The sequence below is a fragment of the Chelon labrosus genome (genome assembly GCF_963514085.1).
Source record: "Chelon labrosus genome assembly, chromosome: 9".
In the NCBI taxonomy this organism is placed as follows: Eukaryota; Metazoa; Chordata; class Actinopteri; order Mugiliformes; family Mugilidae; genus Chelon; species Chelon labrosus.
In genome coordinates this window covers 11,293,114-11,313,396 of record NC_140359.1, presented here as the reverse complement: position 1 = coordinate 11,313,396, position 20,283 = coordinate 11,293,114, and the positions used below count along the sequence as shown (strand labels likewise).

Genomic DNA, 20,283 nt, shown 5'->3' with positions numbered 1-20,283 from the left:
AAAGTTTACACTGAAAAATAACATGAAGTAGCATTTGAAAGACGAGAGAAGGCTTATTAGAAAGTGCCGCGTTGACTCATTTTGTTCATCTTAAAAGTTGGCTGTAATTACAGTAAATTGAAAAAGCAAAACACTGCTCAACTGAAAACAGAAGGACAAAAGGGTTGAGTATTTTTATGTTTATTTGTTAATATTGCTTTGACTTTCTCATTAAATACAATGACAATGACACCCACAACATTTAAAAATATGTAACAAGGTAAATACAGCATTCATACAGTAGCATGTTCAACAGGCTTTACAGTACAGTACAATAGAGAATAGTGGAGAGTTTATCATTCGTTCTTAAAAAAAAAAGTACAGACATTTTGAGCACAACAGTTGTAAAATTTGTTTTTTATCTCTCAGTCTTTGGCTTAAAGATTTCTTGCTTTCTGCTTTTTCCTAAAAAAATAGTTTTTATCAGTTTACATCATAGAGGGACATATGCATTGGCACTCGTATAGCAGCTAAAGAAATACCACATGCTTTCGAAATAGTGCACCCATTTGATGCACTTGGACAACTCAACATGTTAAGCTCATAAATATCTCTAACCTTCACTGCTCTAATTTAACTTATTTGGTTTGTTTTGGACCACGATCCACACAGTCAGACAGCTAACTGCAGTTTCCCAATGTAGGATGGCTCTGAGTTAAGCATATATATTTTTGTGTTCACATTTACTGTTTTTAGAACACACAAAAAAAAGCCTCAGAAAACTACACTTAGCAATAGAAAACTGTTTCAGCAAACTCATTGTTTGTCTTCTTCAATCGAAAGGTCTATGTATGGCATATAAAGAATCACAGCTTGTGGGGATAAATTGGATTCATGGCAGGTAGGGCATATCCAGTTTGTGGGTTTAACAGAGGGATGGTGTAGGGATATGGGTAAACAGCAGGCCCAATGAGAGCAGGGTGTGCTGGACTCATTGGTAGTACATGACGGTACATTAGCTGGGATTGAGGTAGTCTCATTCTGTTGGGGAGAAAAGCAGGGTGCAATGAAGGTTGGTGCCGAGAGTCTCTCCCTGTTTTATCGCAGCCCGGCAGGACATATGACACTGGCAAGCTGGGAGTGGAATGAGACAGACTCTGCTGAGCAGGAGGAGCCTTTTGTAGCATTGTCCTGGATTTCTCCCTCTTCTCTGTCTGATAAGGCCATGGCGGCATGTTGTTCACCTTCTTTCCACAAGGCAGAGCGTCATCCTGCTGAAGCAACCTGCTCTGGTGGACTTTATAACTTGGCCGAATAGGAGCTGGCCGCAGAAGCTGCACAGATTTTGGATAAACTTTGGTGAAACTTGAGGTAGAAGTTGGAACCCAACCAGGCTTCACACCAAGGGAAGAGAATGTGGTGAAAGGGTGGGAAAAACATCTGCCAGCCTCTTTGTGGTGCAGCTTCCAGGCTGAGTCTTTAATTTGGCTTTTTACTGAGTCAGCTGTCAGTGTTTGGGAGCTGATGTGAGAAACATCCTTATTCTGTCCTGTAGGGTCTTTGGGAGCCTGACTGCTGTTCACAGGCTTACTGTCCACACTACAGTTGGATGTATTCAGTTTTGAACAGTTTTGGGGCAATTTTGAACTTGACGCAGGTTTAACTTCAGTCCCTGCTGGTCCGTCCTCTGATGAAACAGAGCATGGGGAAGGGCTGCGGGAAGAGGAGGAGGATAAAGGGAGCGGGGAGCCATCAGAGGAGTTGCAGTTCCTGCTGGAAGAAGCCCGGGCTGGAGACTGCGAACAGTGGATGACAGAGGGCCTTTCTTTATCTTCGCCCTGAGGACTTTTTGGCAAGTTAAGACTAGCCTGAGCCATTCGTTTCTTTTTCTCCAGAGGAGAGATGACCTCTCCAGTTGCAGGAGGCATAGCAGTAATCCAGGGTCTGGATGTGGTGACCGGGAGAAGGTAAGTGTCGGATGTGGCAGCCCAGAGGGCAGAGTGACTTTGGCAGGCAGCTTCTGGACTTCTTTGGGTAAGCAACTGCAAAGCAACAAAGCGGATATGTTATGATATAAAACATACAAACTCTGGAACAGAAATCTGTTGATTTATCTTCTTTTTTTTGCATCAGAGATGTCATTTGTTACCTCAGGATCAATGTCTCGATCTGAGTGAGTCCTCTTTCTCTTCCCCTCCGTCTTGTTCATTTTGCCATCCATATTTCTCTTGTATGGCTTCCGTGGTTTGCTCGGAGGCAGAGGCTTGTCGTCCTCTCCTTTTATGTGCCTCTCAAAGGGAAGAACCAGCCTGTCACAGCACATTTCGGGAATTAGAGTCTGCTTATTGTGTTATCCAATCTTAAGGTTGGCGGGAGACAGGATCGTCCTCACCTCTCATAGTGTCTGCGAGTGCAAGTAGCAGCGCTGGTGCTACCTGGACTTCCTCCTAGCTCATCATACACTTTCTTCCAGAGACGTCGCGCTGTCACCTGTTGGTCAGCACAGTGGGATTAAAATGTATTTCAATTCAAGAACATAATAGTTGCAATATATTTTTACGTGCGACAGGTAGACACCTTTAGAAATAATCACATTTTAAAGGGTTGTATAATATACCTCTACTAATTTTAATTTGTGGCCACTAGAGGGCCATTAATAAAGTGATCATTTATTATATAATGTCATCTTTTTGTACTGTTTTTATGTTAAAACTGTTATGAACTGATGGCGTTTTGGATCTTATCAGTATTAATTTCTCCATGCATCATGGACCCTGGTGTTCAGAACAAGTCCTAAAAGTGTCTTTGAGGAAGGGTAGTGGCTGGGTACCCTTTAAATGCCACGTCTGCTGCTTTTTCAGTACTGAAACGACACTTTCATTTTTAAACTTGTGCATACGTAGGCGGTTTATATTGTTGTGTTTACACCCTGGGAGACAGCGGCGGTGGTCAACTCCAGCCCCGCTCTAGTTCCATTTCAATATGAGTTTCACTCTCAGAACTTATCCCACAGTGTTGACATCAAAGACAACAGAGCGCAGGTAGTGATACGTTGAAGAGCTCAGCAGCCGAAATGTCCTCTAGTGTGGCAGAAACCACTACATTAGAGCGCCTGACCTACAGCTTATTTTCCACTGAGATGCAAGTGAAGCCTTCAGTTAAAGGATCATGAATAACAGTTAAATAACTTACTGAATCATAGCCCCCAAGTTTGTCAACAGCTTTGTAGATCCCCCAAAGATTAACTGGAAGTGGAAAAAAAAAAAAGCACACATGAGAACTGAGTTCTTTTCAAATTACATGTGAATATTGTGTTCACACAGCAAGCAAATGAACTCACTCTGTTTAAAGCCCAGATGTGGGATCCTTTCTATTGGTGTACCTTTGTCCTTCATAAAAGAGTGCAAACGTGATACAAATGCCTTCTCCTCCATCTGCGCTAGACCGGGCCTCGCTTCCTCCTCACATTCAGTCGTAGAGTCATGAATCTCAATGACAGAGGGGGAAGCCTAACGATGAGAGAAAACAGATGCATTTAAGGAACACGTCTTGCACCAGAATGACTTAGAGAGCTCCTTTAATCGTGCAGGTTACGGCCCACCAATGCGAGAAAAAAAAAAAAAAAAAAAAAAATGTTTTTACAGTTGAAGGTATGATGTGATGGGAAAAAAAGACACACAAAGTCATCTCATGACACACAAATGTTGAAATGAAACATCAAAATCAGAGAATAGGGTTTTACCGCTACTTTCGATAGATAACCTCTACACATCCTGTCTGGAGAGAAAGCAGCAGACTTGTGGGGTTTTTGGTCTAGAGTTGTCAGTCACAGGTATCTCAAATGTCGCTTTAAAAAACAAACTTAAGTTTTGTAATTTTTTTTTTGTAAAAGGAAAATATGTATTGTAAACCAAGCATTAAATATAGACGCTGCTTTGCAATGTCTACAGACATGGGTGGATGTGTTTCTGCTAAAACTGGCGTCAGCAACACTGAAGAGGATATTTAAGAAATTGGGTGTATTAAGTGCAGACTGCTAAGAACTCTGGCGTAAGAAATTGTCAATGTCACTATTTGTGGTTTTCAAGAAAAGAGAAGTAAAAGAGAGAAGGCATGCAGGATTAAAATCATCTGAAAGATTTCAAGAAGTGAAGTATGAAACAGCTGGAACTTAAGAAGAGAAACACTTTCAGTATTTTAGCCGTGATCCTGATATCCTAATCAAAGAAGACAAACTCAAGCCAGTAAGCAGTGTGGGGGTCTGACTGACTGGCAGCGGCTGGTTTTACGCAACATCGCTCCTGCTCGCACGTCACAGCGCTGACGTTAACCTCTGTTACTGCGGCGAAATCGACTGTTTTGGAATTCACTCCAGATATTTAAATGTGAGATCCCACATTGCCACTTAGTCTATCAATTTCAATAGATTAGATGTGACAGGAGACCGCAATGGACAATGTCAATATTTGTACTTTGAATCACCACACATAGAAGCTGCTATTTCTGTGGCACTCATTGTAAAACAAAACAGCTCAAGGTGGTTTCATATTGAATCAAGTTCCTCTATGTGGTTCCTGGTTCCGAGAAGTAAACCTCTACAAATGAGTAATAGTGAAGGTGCAGGCTTCTAACCAAGATAGCCCCAACTGAGTCATAGCTATGTGGCTCCACACTGCTGTTCCCAGCTAACAGCCACTGACTTTCCACTGTCACCCTATATTATCTATAAGAACTCCTCAATGAGCTGCTTTATATTTCGCCAATCTGTTACCAATCACTTTACGTGCAACCCCAGAACTGCCTGTGGTTCATGAATAAAATGATATTCTGCACCTATATCTAAATCTATCTGTATGAGAAGGTGGTGAATGTGTCAGAATTTTGCTTGGAATTGCAAAACATGTTCATTGGTATTCACCGAGTGCCTGTTAAGTTTCAGCCACAGATCTGATTCACAAAACTTCAAGATTTACGCATCAGCAACTGCCTACAGGAAACGTCTGCACTATAAGAAACATACTTGTAGCCCCTCATCTGCAAATCTCTCTCCCTCAGATTTTCACAGGTAACATTTTTTTTCTTTTTTTTGGAAAACCGTGTGGGTGATGTTGATGTCACTGTGTCGATGTGCGATTCTCACAATGATTGTCAGTGGCGTTCTGGATTGATGTTATCACAGGCCAGTAGTCACCACAGAAACCACCAGGCTTTCAACTAACATCAGCTCTGGAAATTTGATGAGCTAATTTGTGTTTCTCATATTATACCTCTCATTTCAGTTACCAGAATAGTGGCTGTGTGTGGCGTCGCTCCTGCAGTTTCTTTATGCGCAATGAAATATTGCGGTGTGCGAGATGTGCGTGCGTTTGTGTAGAGCCTCTCAGAATTCAAAGCACAATCACTTATTCCTTGTTAGTCATTTCACAATAAGCGCAGATGAGACGACTGTACGCACACACAATCAGCACTTCAAAAAAAAAAATTTCGCCACTATCTCAAATCCACTAAAAAAGGGAAATGAAAACACAACACATAACTAATTCTGAGTAGTCATGTTTGTAGTCACTGATTAACTGTAACTGATGGAAACGGCCCAGAGGCTGCCAGAAGACCAACTGACATTTTATCAGCAGTGACTGAGGCTGGTACCTGTTTGGCTGGCCCCTTCTCTTCGTCACTGGTGGCTGTTTGTTGTGATGTCTCACTCTGGTCCTCTTGAGCTTCAAACGTAACAAGGAAGAGACTTTTAACACTTTTGTCCATAAATACATATGTAAATTTGAATTCAAAGAACCTCAACGCAGAAACCTAAACCACTTCTTCATTTTGAGAATGTAGCAATGCAAAGTCTAAACAAATTGAAACCCTTACTCTCTTAAAAATATATAAGCTAAGTGTCACCACTGCTGGTAATTTCAGTGATGGTCAGAAGATCGATCAGCACAAAAAGGAAAATAGCAATCTGTAAAACATATTGTCATCTGAGTGTGATATAAAACCACAGGTTGCAAAACCACTTCCTGCTCATGAACATAACCGCTTGTATGCAGCACTGTATGATATTGTAACACAAGAACTACAGTATTTGTTAAGACCATCTCAAACAAGGTGCAATTACTGTAATGCCAACATTACCTAATATACACTACAGTTAAACTAGCATGAGGACAGATGAGCACTGTTATAATGTTGCTTATGTTTACATTTATTATATATCTAAAAGACTTTAGCATATAAATATATACATCTCTTTTTCTATATGTACTTATACATATACACATGTCTAAAGGGAAAACTGAAAAAATGAATCATAAACCTGGGACTGAAATGCAATTCTGAGAATGAAATGTTCTTCACAACTCGTCAGCTCTGTACCTCGTAGCCCTCCTCCCACAGTGATATCATTTTTGTGCAAAACCAATATGCTTCTCTTTTGAGATCACTTATTTCCTGTGCTGCGGCTTGAACCTTTAATTCTGCTTTCAGCAGCCCCAGTAACTTCTCCATTTTGTGTTTAAGAAATATTTTTGATATATATAGTTTCAGACACGCACTGCCGACTCTTTACGGGTATTTAACTTTAAAACGTGCGTTTGCAGTGGTGTCCTCAACCAGATATTGATCTCAGTCTCATGATTGTGATAGAGTAATATTGGTACTTTAGAGTGCACCGTAAAATTGAATCCCCTTTTCTTGAAATCGACAACAAATAGTTTGCTTCTCTTACAAAATAATCTACTTTAACAATAGCAGACTAGAAACAAGTTCACATATACTGCATAAACAATACAATTCAAAGTCCTAACATTGAACAAAATCAGTTAAAATTCAGTTAACTAAAATGACACAGTGTTAAACTTGTGGTACTGAATACGTAAAAGATGAAAAATGAATCGTATCAGGGTTTAATCAAGATAAAGGTAACGCTCACCCATTTCCAGAAGCTGTCTTCTAGTCTCTGGCCTCACTGTGTTTTGTGACAGTAATTCAAGTGACGCTCTCTTCAACTTGACACCACGAAATAGGAAGGTGTCTCCACAGGACAGTTTCATTGGTCGGCTGATCGCACCACAGCAGATGAGGCTGGGAAACTGAGTTTTTTTTTCTTCTCCTTCCTCGCTTCGCTCAATATCTGTTCTTTCTGTTTCATCTCCTGATTTTCAGTCAACGGCAGCTGTATTTAAATCCTGCGACTAGATGCGCCGTTTGAACAGAGTCTGGTGCAATAAACCTAACAGTGCTGTTTGTTTGTGAGGAGGATTAAATTGCTCTTATATTCACAGTGTCATCAACACATATGGAAATTTAATGGCATTTCTGATAGCGTGTGTGCGTGTCACTGCAGATTATTATGTACATAAGAAACAAGAGATGACTGTTAAAAGTCAAATTCAATGTTTTCATGTCACAATAAAACGACATGATATTAAGACTGTGTTAAAAACAGCTTTGAACGTGTGCAGATGCTGTTTATTTGAAAGATGAAACCAAACCTAACACATGATAAAAAGCATGATCACCTTCAGTCCACAGGCTGGACTCAAATCAGCAAAATTGTCACATTTGGGGAAGTGAAAGAAACATTTAACCGATGTCCAGATAAAGCTTTGAGGGCCCCTAACTGTAGGAATGACATTTCCTGGATGTCAACATTACTAACTTGATAATACCATAAAATATATTCTCAAATAAAGGAAGCCCACACTTACTGCATGCCTGAGCAGGAATCAAACATTTCATGAAGGACAACGCCGGACAAGTCGGCTCCTCCACGACTGACGCAAACACACACCTGTGGCACCGGTGCTACTAAAAGTCCATCCACACTGTTCAGCCAGAATATTCAGTTTCCACGATGCATGTAGAAATGTGTGTGTGTGTGGGAGACATTTCCTGCATTTCCTGTTTTACCAAAATGTATATCATTAACTGTCACAGTGGATTTGCATCTTGAACTCAAAAATATGTAAGGATGATATTTAAAGCACTACACAGGTAGACCACATTCAAATGAGTCTACGGGATTAATTCTACATGGTGAGAAAGAGGATTTTTATTTCAGGATGATGTAACTTTAAGTTGCATTGCTTCGTGTTCAGTGATCATAGCGCTGATCTGGGATTGCATCACGTCAAAGCAATTCAGACGTCTAGTCTCGGTCCATGTGCGTGTAGTTGTAGCTCACAGCAGCTAATACCTGAGCGAGCGCGGCTCACATAAATGGGCAGTCTTTGGAGACTGGCAGGCCGCTGCATTGCTTTAAGAGCTTCACATTTTAAGGAAGAGGGAATGTGCTACTTCTTTAAAAATGGTTTCTACTGACCATAGCCGAGAGATATTGGTTAAAAATAAAACGCCAAGGACAATGCAGAAGCAGACTTTCCCACTAGAGACGGGCGCCAAGATGACAAAAAACGGTCATCGTTTTCCTTACTACCAGTCATGAGTCACGAGGGAGTTGTCTTTCTGCTGCCTGTGGACTCATGCCAGTAACTTTAGTAAGCGTTTGAGTAAATTTCCTCAGGTTGTGCATTTTGAAGTCACTGTCACAAGGTCAATCTTTTCCCTCCATTTTCCTTCAGCCGTCTCAGCCTTAGCAAACCCATACAGATCTCGTGATTAAAAACAGTCAAGAGTATCGAAGCTGCACTTGACACTATCCACATTTCCTCCGCATGTTTTTGATCTGTTTAAAAAGGGGGGTGCCCTATTCCTCCATCTGTTGCGGATAGAGAATGACATTTCAACAGGTGATTAACATTTAAATGTCAAAATAACCAAATATCGACAAACTGCCCAAATCTCAGAGGGATTTTTTTTTTTCTTCTTTCGTCTAAGATACAAAACAAGTTTGTGCTGCACCTTTTCGAAAACATTTTTGAGATGATGAGCAAAGCTCTGTGCGACGATGGAAGGAATTATTTAAGCGTTCATTTTCCCACTGCTCCCACCAAGCATGAACTGACTCAGACTGAACTGATTAAAAGAGATCAACAAGAACCCGTTATGTGAATCTAGATTACATTTCTGATACACAGCAAGACTGAAAATCTAAAAAAGCAACTTGCGGACATTATGTGCTGGGTGACTGGAACCTCTACTAGTTTATGCCACCCGTGAGGCTTTATAGGAAATGAATCTTAATACCATGTAACTGTGGCAATATGATTTTCTGAACTCTTTGTGAGTGTTTCTATGTTCTGCAGCAGCTAAAAAAACAAATGTGGAGACGATGAGCAAAAAAAAACAAAAAAAAACATCAGTTGTAAGTTTGAGAAAATCCCCAGCTATTCATTTCAGACTTTCACTGTCATAAACATATGAGGTTGAGATGAGGGTAGCACAATGTAAATGAGAACATGTGGAGAGAATATTGCGATTCCAACACAGAAAAGATTTCCTGTCTGAAGTGACTCACTATCCTGGGAACCATCTGCAAACAGGCAAACTAAAAAAAAAAAAAAATAATAACGTCAACAGCTGGGTTACAAACAGTGGTTTTCCAGGTATGAGTACGAGGATTTGTAAATACAAATAATACTTATAAAGCGGGTAAAGTTTTAATTGTGTGGGCTAATATTTTTTTGTATTTATAGACTGTGTAGGCGTACGTGGAAATTAACCTGAAACTACACTACATGATTAATATCTGAACAAGCTAATATTAATGTACATTAGAGAAGTTTCAGTTAAAATATGAGCTGCAATATAAGCTAAGATTTGGCACGAGGCAAAGTCACGAAACAGGCATCCGATCAGAGGTAAATCAGCCTCGAAGTCTGAGAGAGAAACCACGCATGTACATCAAAAGATTTAAATGTGAAAACGGTAAAAGCAGCAGAGCTAAGATGACGCCAACAACGTGTTGCTTTTCCAGTTTCTCGCGATATTAAAACAATAAAGTTAATTATTTGCTTCTCCTTCACCTGAACAATGATTTAAGTGAAAGATGTGGGAGAAGTAAAATCTGATTTTCATGTGAAAATGAAACCTATGCATTAGAGGTGAATTCCCCAGCTGGTGCCTCATTCCAGGAAACTAACTGTAGAGCACATAATGAACGTGTGTATACATCTGAGTTCCTGTTAAACCTCTGAAAATCCCTCAAGTTTTCTGTTATTTCAAGCTTTTTCTATAGCGTGTGCAACCTATGACATCCTGAATGTATTTGAAAAACTAAAAACTAAAATGAAATAATGGCAGTGCAGCTTGATTGTTTCTTTTATTATGAAGAATGTGCATTACAATAGACTCTGGGAAAAACAAACACCAACGATGCAGTGGAAACATGACACCCCTTTGTGTTCGTGATCAATTGATTTTTCTTTTTGTCAACTGACCCCGAAGTTTCAGGAGGAAAATTGTGTTCCATGATGAAAACAGAGAACTTGCATAAATTCTGCTATCAAGCGGTTCAAATGTCAAATTAAAATGCCACTAATTTCCTTCACACGCCCTGATTATGGCACCAAAAAAAAAAAAACAGACATCAGTTATCAGAGGTCAACATCAGTCCATCAAGAGCCAAAGAAAATGTAAAATAATGCCGACTTGCCTTTGACTCTTTGCAGCTCATCCTTGAAAATTTAAATATGTTGAAATGATGCGGTTCAAATGAGGAAGGACTTGAAATGAAAATAGTTATTTAGTCACAGTTAAAAGGATCTTAACCATTTTAAGCATTCAAATAATAAAGTCTATCACAGCAAACATCACCAGCTTTTTTTTTTTGTTTGTTTTCTTTTATATTCTCATTTCAATCACAGTCAGATCAGTACAGGTTTGAAATTCACACAGGATGTTACGTGTCTTTCACAAAACAAAAAAAAGGGTAATTCAGTCTGCCGGTAAAGAAAGGCAAAAACAAGGCAAAAGGTTCTGTAGCTGGTACCATCTTTGATTTCTTATTTTCTTTTTTTTTGTCCTGAAATGGACACTAGGAATTGCTACAATTAAACTAAATCATACCTGAAAAAGAACTGAAGCCACTTTGTAAGGAATGTGAAACAGAAGTGCTGTCAATGCTCACAACTGATTTTAGGACTGATCACGTTCACTTTGGGGGCTGGGGGGGGTTCGGTCTTCACAAAGACTATGCCATCAGTTGCTTACAACATCAACAATTTAATAGAATTGCTTTCTTGAAATGAGAAGCTTCAAAAGCTTCTGGGCCACGGTTACCTTTCATGTTGGTCCATGAGGTGGAGGCTCATATGCTCCATTCAGTCTGATCTCTTGTGTGTGAGGACTGACTTTAAACTGCAGATGTCCTCTGTGCCTGCACTAAGATGATCTGAGGGGGGAGGTGGTGTGTGTGTGTGTGTGTGTGTGTGTGTGTGTGTGTGTGTGTGTGTGTGTGTGTGTGTGTGTGTGTGTGTGTGTGTGTGCTGGTCTAGATGAGTTCCACGTAATTGGCAGGGAACATTCCAAAACGGCCGTCTGGCCCGTAGCCTCGCCACCAGCCTTCGTCTATCATCTCGATCCCGGTGATGATGTCGTCGGGGTCGAAAGAGATCTCAGTGTCGTCCGCTGAAAGAGAAGGAGAGCAGGGTCTCGTAAACATGAGCAGGGTTAGGTTTCGTCAAACATTCCCTGACACCTATTTAAAGTGAATCACAGATTATTTTATTTAAACAAATGTCTGTTGAGTCACCGTCACAGAATGACTATGGCCTACCGGTTAGAGCACAGCCGTATTTCTACGTTTTCATTCTTACAAACTAACTGTGGCGAGTTTCATAGAAAAAATGCTGAACAAAGTTACTGCTAATGCTGCCTCTAAAATCAGAAACCTGGCTATGAATGCAGAATGCCAAATCACCAGCTGATGGGTTTAGAGATTGCTGCAAATTCAAACCAAGCGTTTCCTGCTATTATGGGAAATATTTCCTGCAGGAAACGTAATATGTTTTTATGTTTCGCCAGTGAGCTTGGGGCTTATCAAAAATGCAGTAAAACAAGTCCGTGCCCAATTTTGTAATTTTTTTGAGAGAGCAAAATTTTCAACCTCCCTACCCCCACATCCCCTTTTTTGTCACTCTCCACTGCATCCGCTGCTATAATAAAAAACTGGTTGAAGTTGGTGCACATGCAAAAAAGAAAAAGTATGAAGCGCCCTCATAGCTGAATGGTTACAGCCACATAACCGCAAAGTCCATAGCTTGATTCCCTCAAGGGACCCGTTTTGCCTTTCTCAAAGGGGATCCCTCTCTTACCACATGTCTCATGTCGGCCTCTTTGCCGTTTACTGTGTAACAAACGTCAAAAACACATAATAAACCAAAAAAATAAAGCAAATGTGACAGGTGTATTATCAATGTATTAGTTCAGTTTAACTGAAGAAACCACTTAGATGAGTGGTGAAATGTCTTCAAGAAACCTTAAAGTAGTCCGTGAGCTCTGTTTCAGCCTCGTTTTAGATATGATTAAGATTCAAATGATGGAAAGTTGCTGGTACATGAAAGTGCAGACAATAACTGGCACTGGAGCGATGGAGCTGACAGTAGCTGGAAATGTTTGTAGTTGTGAGTTTGCATATGAGTGCAGTCTTTCAGTTTGTGAAGGTGGAACAAAGTCCAAGCTAAAACATGTGGGTTCAACTTATGAAAAAACTGAAAAAAAAAAAACTGAAAAAAAAAAACAAAACTCACCAGCCTGGTAGTCATACAAGGCTCGGGCACAGGTGCCTCGTTCTGGTGTCTCTTCAATAGTTGCATCATCCACCTGGGGAGTAATGAGGTTACGCTGCAGATTCATTTATTTATTTGAAGAATAGTGTCCTGATAAGTTAAGTAAACACCCACCTGAGCGGGCTCTTCGGAAGCCGTCTCTTGGACGTGTGAGTTGGGAGCCGGTGCCTCCTCTGGAAAAATAGATTGTAATGAGTACAACTGTGTGTGAGAGCCAAACTGTTATTCCACCAGCAGGTGGCAGCAACACCACAGTTTGTCTGAATAGAATAACGCATTCTTGCACTGTGTACAACATTTTTACATTGAAGCAGATGGAAGGGTTTTAGGGAACTGATATAACAAAAAGGGTTAACACTGAGGCTGGTACATGGGAAAAAAAGCCCCACCTTTCCGCTCCTCTTGGGGTGCTGCCTCCTGCTCATCATACTCACACCTGGACTGTCCATCATCCACATCAGGCTCTTATCACCCAAAACACAAGCACAGACATGCATGTACACAGGGGAACACCATCACAAGTCCACACAGGCATAATACCACGACCACCACCACCACTACTGCCAAAGAAAGGCTTACAGCCTTCTTGGTACGATTCAGTCAAGCAATAACAAGAAAATTCTTAAGAAAACAGAAACTGAATGGAAGCATGACTCATGATGAGATTAAAGATTATGCAGAACACGCAGATGATGACACATCAGAGCGACAATAAGAAATGAAACACTGAGTGTTTGTTACGTGTGAATGTTACGTGTGAATCTGACACCCAATATATAGTATACGTGTTCTTCGTGTGTATGTGTGTGTGTGTGTGTGTGTGTGTGTGTGTGTGTGTGTGTGTGTGTGTAAAGCTCACACCTGTGGCACGAACAGGAGAGGCGGAGCCTGCTGGCACAGGAGAAGCTTGGCGCTGAGGTGAGCTGGCTGGCTCAGATTCATACACTTGCTTAGACAGAAAAGGGCTTTGAAGGCGCCCTGAGCAGAGACACACATTGAACCGTGCAAGAAAATGAACGAGAGTACTCAATGAGCCGACCGGCTGAGCAGAAGGAAAGACAGTGTAATGGAGACAGTGTTAACTATGACTATGAGACAACTGTGGGAGACAGCATTCACCAGCTACGTACCACTACCGCAGAGAGAGGCTAAGAGTGCTTTGCAGAAATGCAGGAGAGACATAGACATTTAAAGCATTTTTATGAAGAAGTCATGGTTTACAGCGGGGTGATACCTGGCTGGGGGCTAGCCGGGGCGGCAGGGGGGACATCTGAGTCACTGGGAGTCATTCCCCTCTCTCTCTGCTTGAACATGTCTCTGGGGTTCATGGCACGTTGAGAGATGAGAGAAGCAGCCTCCTAGAAATGATAAATAGAATTAATATGCACAAAAATGATCAAATACAGGTTATTATTAAAAACACTCTAACTGCATATATTGGAAAGATGTTGTGCGATGCAAAGATTGGAAGATTTATGTTCCACTGAGCTTCAAAGGAGTCCCATTTGATTAGAAAGAGATGCAGGCTTGTCTTGAAAATAGAAAGAAAGAAGGAAGTAGATTAATGGGCAGAGAGTGCTTTCAGGAAGGGGAACTCACATTGGCCTTCTCCACAGATTCACCTCTCCTGACTGCTTTCCCCTGGGGTGCCTGGTTCTGCTCCTGCTCCTCCTGATGATGTTGATATGAATGTTGGCACTGCTGACATTTGCTACCTTCCTGACTTAAGTGTTTACAAGATGTGTGCTAGCCAAACTTCCCATAATTCACGTGTGCACTCGTTTCAGCAACGGTCAGCTTAAACTGATTTACTCACAGCATAATGTTGACAATGAGGCACTCACCCAGCGTTGTTTCTCTTGCTCTCTACTGTCAGCTTCCTGCTTCTCCTGATACTTCCTAATAAACATTTAGAAGACAGAGGAAATGAAATTTGAGCCTTTCAACGGCTGCAATTGCAAACCGGTCATAAGCAGTGTACGTTTCCCTTCAGTTGTGACCTACTTTTGTTGCTCGATTTGAGAGGCCCTCTCCTTATCCTTTTTCTCCCTCAGTGCTGCCTCCTTGACCTCTCTGTCTTTCCTCTCCCTTTCCAGATGCTGGCGCTCCTCGTCCGCCTTGCGCCGCTCCTCCTGCCGGCGTTTCTCCTCTTCTTTCTGGAAGCCAAACAGCCCACCAACGTCAGTCTTGCATTTAGTATTTCGCAAATATCATTAAATTTGATTTGGCTACAGCTGAAGAAAACTGCAATACAATGAGGACTGTTTTCTGGGTGGATCTGTGACAAGCATGAAGATGATCCAAAACTGCAAACACAGGACCAAGTTACACCAAAGCTTTCGCTGAGTATGGCTACATTTTGGATGGATAAAAAAAACTGCATGCCTTGTGTTTTTCTCATAAGAGTTTAAGAGAAACGGCGATGCGCGTTCAATATTTTTAAACAGTAAACTCTGTTTCAGGGAGTTCTGGCACTTTCGATGAGTCAGCGATTCAAAATTATTCAAAAACATCACGCATGAAAATATTTTAGGGATGCTAAAGACACTCTTCACATTGTGTTAGTCAGCATAATGATGGGCTCAGGAGTTTATCTTTGGATTAATCCCTCCCGAGAACCTGAGGAGAAATCCTGTCCAGACTTAGCTCTAGATTATCCGTTAATGTTTACAGATCCGCTCTTAAACCTCTTCAATCACACCAATTAATATTGGACATGTTGGCATTTAGCATTCAAAATCTGGATGATCACGTCAGTAGAGACATGTCTACGAGGACACATTGTAGCTAGCGGCGTCAAGCAACGGCAAACAAAGTGGTGCCTGAGGCTAACGTTAGCAAGCACACTGGTGTTGACAGGTATTACGACTGACAGGTAAAACCTCTCCTCCAGGTCTCTCTGAAGAACAGACACTGTGTGTTGACCACGTCTCCTCAATTCTTCACCCACACTTGTTTAGCTTTCTGCTTGGTTATTACCGAGCATTATTACCAAGGTATATCAAGTTGAGTGGCTCAGTAGGTTCTCAAAAGGTTGTTGCACCACAGTCTCTCTGGTGTTGCACAGTAATCTAAGTAATATCATCTAGTGTGTGCAAGTTTAGAGATTCAAGAGAAGAATATCTGTGAAGATTCTCCTCAAGTGTGTGATTCAATCCAATTTCAAAGTCTGGGATTTTAAAACTCCTGTAGTCTGGGCCCATCTCAAGTCTATTAAGTATTAGCCTAATGCAAGTTCATGTTCGTACCTCTGCCTGTGCCCAGAAGTTGTCTTTGTTGGTCTTTCTGATTTCTGACATGGCGTTGGTTTTCTGGTACACTGAACCCTGCAAGAAGAAAAATCTTATGTAATATGATTTTGTAAACCTAACAGCACAGTTCTACATTGTGAGAGAACAAACAATGATGTAGTGTCCCAACCAAACAGTTTCAGTAATACTTTAATGAAAATAAAATGTCTGATTTGTATTCTCTCCTGTCCTTATATATTGTTGAAACATTAGCAAGTAAAGCATCTAATATACTGTTTATAGTGTTTCATGTTCATCACCTAAGATGTGAGCTATTAACTGACATAAAACATGGAAGAAAAAAGTGACATTCAAGAAGGTCAGCATTTTTTATTTCCAGGCAGTAATGCCTGTTGTAAATGGAAGTTCATAAAAAAACAAAAAAAAAAAAACATTTTGAATGTGCCCATGTTTTGTGATTAAGGAGCCTGGTTAAGACCTAGCCCACTGCTTATCATCAAGTGCATACCACAGGCCCCTGGGGTCCGCTGTCCTGGAAGCGGCTGGAAGCTTCTTTGTGGAAACTGTAGTTGGCTCCCGAGGCTTTAGCCACCTTTTGCATGATCGCATCGGGCTCCACGTCCTCCTCTGCTCTGGCGTTTATCGTTACATGGGCTCCCTGGAACAGTAAGAAAGAAACAATCCTTTCATTTAGTTCACAGACCATCAGGGAAACACCTACGGTTTTTATCTTTGTTTATACATGCACCGCCCAGTTTACTGTATGTACTGCTCACAGGTATGATATGACTAAAATAACTCAACAAAGCTACTGCACTATTAAAACAATGCTAACAGTGCGCTGTAAGCTCTTCTCTTAATTCTAAGCTGTAAATACATTATTAAGATGCAAAAGAGCAGTTCTGTAAACATAAACAGACTAAAAATAGACACTCAAATGCTTATTTTTACCTTAAGGAAATTGGCCATGGAGCTGACATGATTTGCACATATTCCCTTCCTGGCATCCTTTACACCTTCTCCAGTCTGAAACACAAATAATTAATCTACAGGGTCAATGGAAGCCACTACAAAGAGGACAAACATATGGGCGTACATTAGCAGACTCTACTAACCCAGTTGATGAGGACATATTTAGGCAGACCCGAATTTGGATCCTGGACCCGGCAGAAAGCGTACATCACTTTTCCACTGTTAAGTTCCTCCACCAACTCCTCCAGGCCTTCATCTGATACACAAACATTGTGGAAAAGTCAAAGGGTTACTGTGGTTTCGTTGTGTAACCGTGGACATTTTTTCCCTCTTGCAAATGATGGGGTGAGAGAGCAGAGCCAAGCAATCCTTTTGTGCCTATATTCCAGTACCGCAACTGCATGCTGACAATGAAATTCCTGCACGCATTTGATAATATCATGTTAGGATCATAAAAAGGGCGATAACAATATCCACTGAGTTACTCACCCCCCTTTTCTGCCAGGCGAATATCATTACTGTTCCCCTCGTAGGTGAACAAGCACCTGCAGAAAACACCAGATTAAGGATTATCATAACACTGGATGAAAACAGATCACACAGAAAGAAGAGTCGGTGAAAGTCATTTCACACTAAACACGGGATATTTTCTGAACTTATTTAAAGCATCCCCTTTTTTGTTACACAAGATACATTTCACAGAGGAAGTAGGATGGTGAAGTGTAAATATGTTTGCAGTTTTAATCCTCTTTTAAACGAGCCATGTCCGTTATCTTTACAGGTGGTGTTCCTGTAAACATCACCAGTAAGGACTTCTTAAGCTGAATCCCTTTCCTGTAGGAAATCCATGATTTCCATTAGCACAGAGGCACTTCTGTGCTCTTTAAGTGGACATGCAGTCTTATCTTCTTGATGTCAGGATTGCTCAAGTAGTTTTCAGGGTTACTCATGGGCCAAAAAAATATTTCACAGTCATATTAATCAAAAGATTCTGCTGACAAGCACTTGAATGAATGAATCAACTTCGTGGATGACTAGAGGGTAGGGAAACAGAATTTCACTGTACTATGTTTAATGACAGCAAAGGACACGACAAAAATAAGACAACTGATCAAAGCAGTATTTTACCAGGTTTAGGCATGTTGGAAAATAAATTGTAATTTAACCTATGAATTGAATCGTTTAAAGAGGTTTAGTATTCTACTTTAAATGACTGTATTCAGTGGTAATAATGAATTTAAACAAATTGCTTTTAATGCCACAAATTCATTTTTCCCATGATTAACACACGCACAGTCTGTGATTGTGACCCTTGGCCGACCCGTAGTTTCGAGAAAATCAGGAAGCGATGCAGCAGTAATGAAGCAGAAACAAACCCCCTTGAGCAGAAATGGATAAAGAAAAGTCTCTTTTTAACGGCAAGGTCAGCTTCAACCGACTGCCGCGCGGTTCTCTCGACAAGACCAACGTTATTTGCATTTACTGTGAACAGAGTTATCTCCGGAGTGTGTTAACTATCAAACACACCACTGCGGGCCAAGCGCACCGCTAATGCAAAGAGCCCTTCTCTCCCTCGCCAAAGGCAAACCATGCTGGACAGTTTGCATTGTTGTGGTAGCGTACCTGTTGAGCATTAGTACCTCTGAGGTTAATCTGGAGCGTAATCTGGGCAGTATTTGCCATAGTTATGGCCTGTTCCAATAATAACATACATTTGGATAAAGCAAGCATACGAGTCCACTCTTATGTTGACAAGAGTATTAAAAACTTTTAGAACAGAAACAATTTGTGATTGATTTGCAACTGAATATTTCATTCAACTGACAGTCCTACAAATATATGACGAGGCTTTTCTGTCCCTGTTTGCAAACTGCCTTAGCTGCATTTACGAATTAGCAAAAGTTCAGTAGTCAACAAAAGACAGATCAACCACATATGACCGAGCTTCAGCCCAAACAAACACATTGTAAATATGGTGTAATACAAGCCACTGTGTCCAATTCACTGTGGCTTTAATAAGGCTTCTGATCAATACAGTACGTTTAGTACTTGGTCTCTTTCTAGGTGGTACTTGCTCACTTTGAAACTTGCCAATACAAGATCACTTCTTTATTCTAATTTTATTTTTCTGCTGAGCACAACTTCAGGAAAAAAAAAAAGTGCAAGTTGCTGAGTTAGTATGTGGTGGCTCTTGAATGCCTTTAACTGAGACATATTTCCAGAGTGAGCACTGAGCCAGAAGGACTCCCTGAACACCTCCTCCCTGGGATTAATTAAATCAGGTCGTCATTAAATACCACAGCCACCATCAACAGGTTATAAACGTAAGGCGCTCACACTCCTGCAATGGTAGCTAACCAAGAGGAAGAGGAAGTTCTTAGATTTGTTAGATATGTTTAACTTCTGATGTCTCACCCGGAAGTGGGTGAGGTGGGTCCCAACTTACCCCATTCACTTGAATGATTTCAGTTAACCAAAAATAAAAATACACACGAAGTAAGTATTTTGGTCTGCGCTTCAGGCTGCACGCTAATTAACAGTGTTACTAGCTGTTATTGTTAGCTTATGATTAACGTTAACGGACACCAGACTGACAATCACCATGAGAACAATAAACTCTCATACCAACAAGGCTGAATTAAAACTAACGCTAACGCTTCTACAAAATGCTCTGATGTGGGTAAAATGCAAACATTAATTCAGGGTTACATGTTAAGTTTATTCAACGTAAGGTTGGGGTTAACTTACTTGACGACTGGCTCAAAGCTAGCCAACAACGTAGCTAACAACCTGTCCTATAAAGAGCTAGCAGTGCTTTCAAAATGTTGCTCCTTACCAGTTGGTGTTGGATTTTTCATCTACCACTTCTTTATATGCAGCTGTTAACGCAGGGCCATTTTTGCTGAGGTTAACTGCCATCGTTTTGCTGAGTACAGCTAGCCAGCTAGCTATCCGGGATGCGCCCTTCCTATTGGGAGGAGTGGCGAGTGATGCTGACTTTCAACTGTGGAAAGCTAGTTCAGCTAGCGGCTACGTTTTAGCCAGGGTGCCCTCCATGTAGCACAGCGAGACAGTCCGAGTGAGCGGATACCTTGTGCGATTTTAACGTGTCTACATTCTTAATATGAACTAATCCAGTTCTAGTTCATAGTAATCGTTAAGACATCTCAATTTATTATTTAATGAAAGTGAGAATAGTAAAATATTTCTCTGTGCGACTATTATTTTTTTTTAGCACCGCAAAAACCTTGCATGTGAGCTACTTTATCAAACGTACCCAAGCTGGAGCGCCCGCAGGTACAGTTGTGCTGCACACTAAGCATTTTTTTTTCTATGGTACAATTATTGTCCTTGTTTAATTGAGGGGAAAATACAATTAGCCACAGTGTTTT

At 40.9% G+C, this 20,283-nt stretch overlaps 2 protein-coding genes across 4 annotated transcripts; both read right to left on the bottom strand.

Moving 5' to 3' along the window:
• Positions 1-235: 235 nt before the first annotated feature.
• On the bottom strand, positions 236-7,903 carry arid5a (AT-rich interactive domain 5A). The gene is made up of 7 exons (XM_084551248.1): positions 6,911-7,903; positions 5,629-5,699; positions 3,320-3,488; positions 3,172-3,224; positions 2,372-2,469; positions 2,129-2,288; positions 236-2,021 (listed from the first exon to the last, which is right to left on the bottom strand). The coding sequence occupies exons 1-7, from the start codon at positions 7,029-7,031 to the stop codon at positions 846-848; spliced, it is 1,848 nt and encodes a 615-aa protein (XP_084407374.1). The 5' UTR covers positions 7,032-7,903; the 3' UTR covers positions 236-845.
• Positions 7,904-10,182: 2,279 nt separating this feature from the next.
• Positions 10,183-20,119, bottom strand: dbnlb (drebrin-like b). 3 transcript variants are annotated; one of them, XM_084551867.1, is made up of 15 exons: positions 19,728-20,119; positions 17,381-17,436; positions 17,035-17,147; positions 16,871-16,945; positions 16,428-16,577; positions 15,917-15,994; positions 14,673-14,824; positions 14,513-14,567; positions 14,268-14,339; positions 13,903-14,026; positions 13,530-13,646; positions 13,058-13,132; positions 12,783-12,841; positions 12,630-12,702; positions 10,183-11,508 (listed from the first exon to the last, which is right to left on the bottom strand). In XM_084551867.1, exons 1-15 carry the CDS (start codon positions 19,808-19,810, stop codon positions 11,372-11,374), a joined length of 1,419 nt encoding a protein of 472 aa, XP_084407993.1. In that variant the 5' UTR covers positions 19,811-20,119; the 3' UTR covers positions 10,183-11,371. The 3 variants fall into 3 exon arrangements, with proteins under 3 accessions (XP_084407993.1, XP_084407994.1, XP_084407995.1); XM_084551868.1 differs by lacking the exon at positions 13,530-13,646 and having other exon boundaries at positions 19,728-19,988; XM_084551869.1 differs by lacking the exons at positions 13,058-13,132; positions 13,530-13,646 and having other exon boundaries at positions 19,728-19,990.
• Positions 20,120-20,283: the final 164 nt, after the last annotated feature.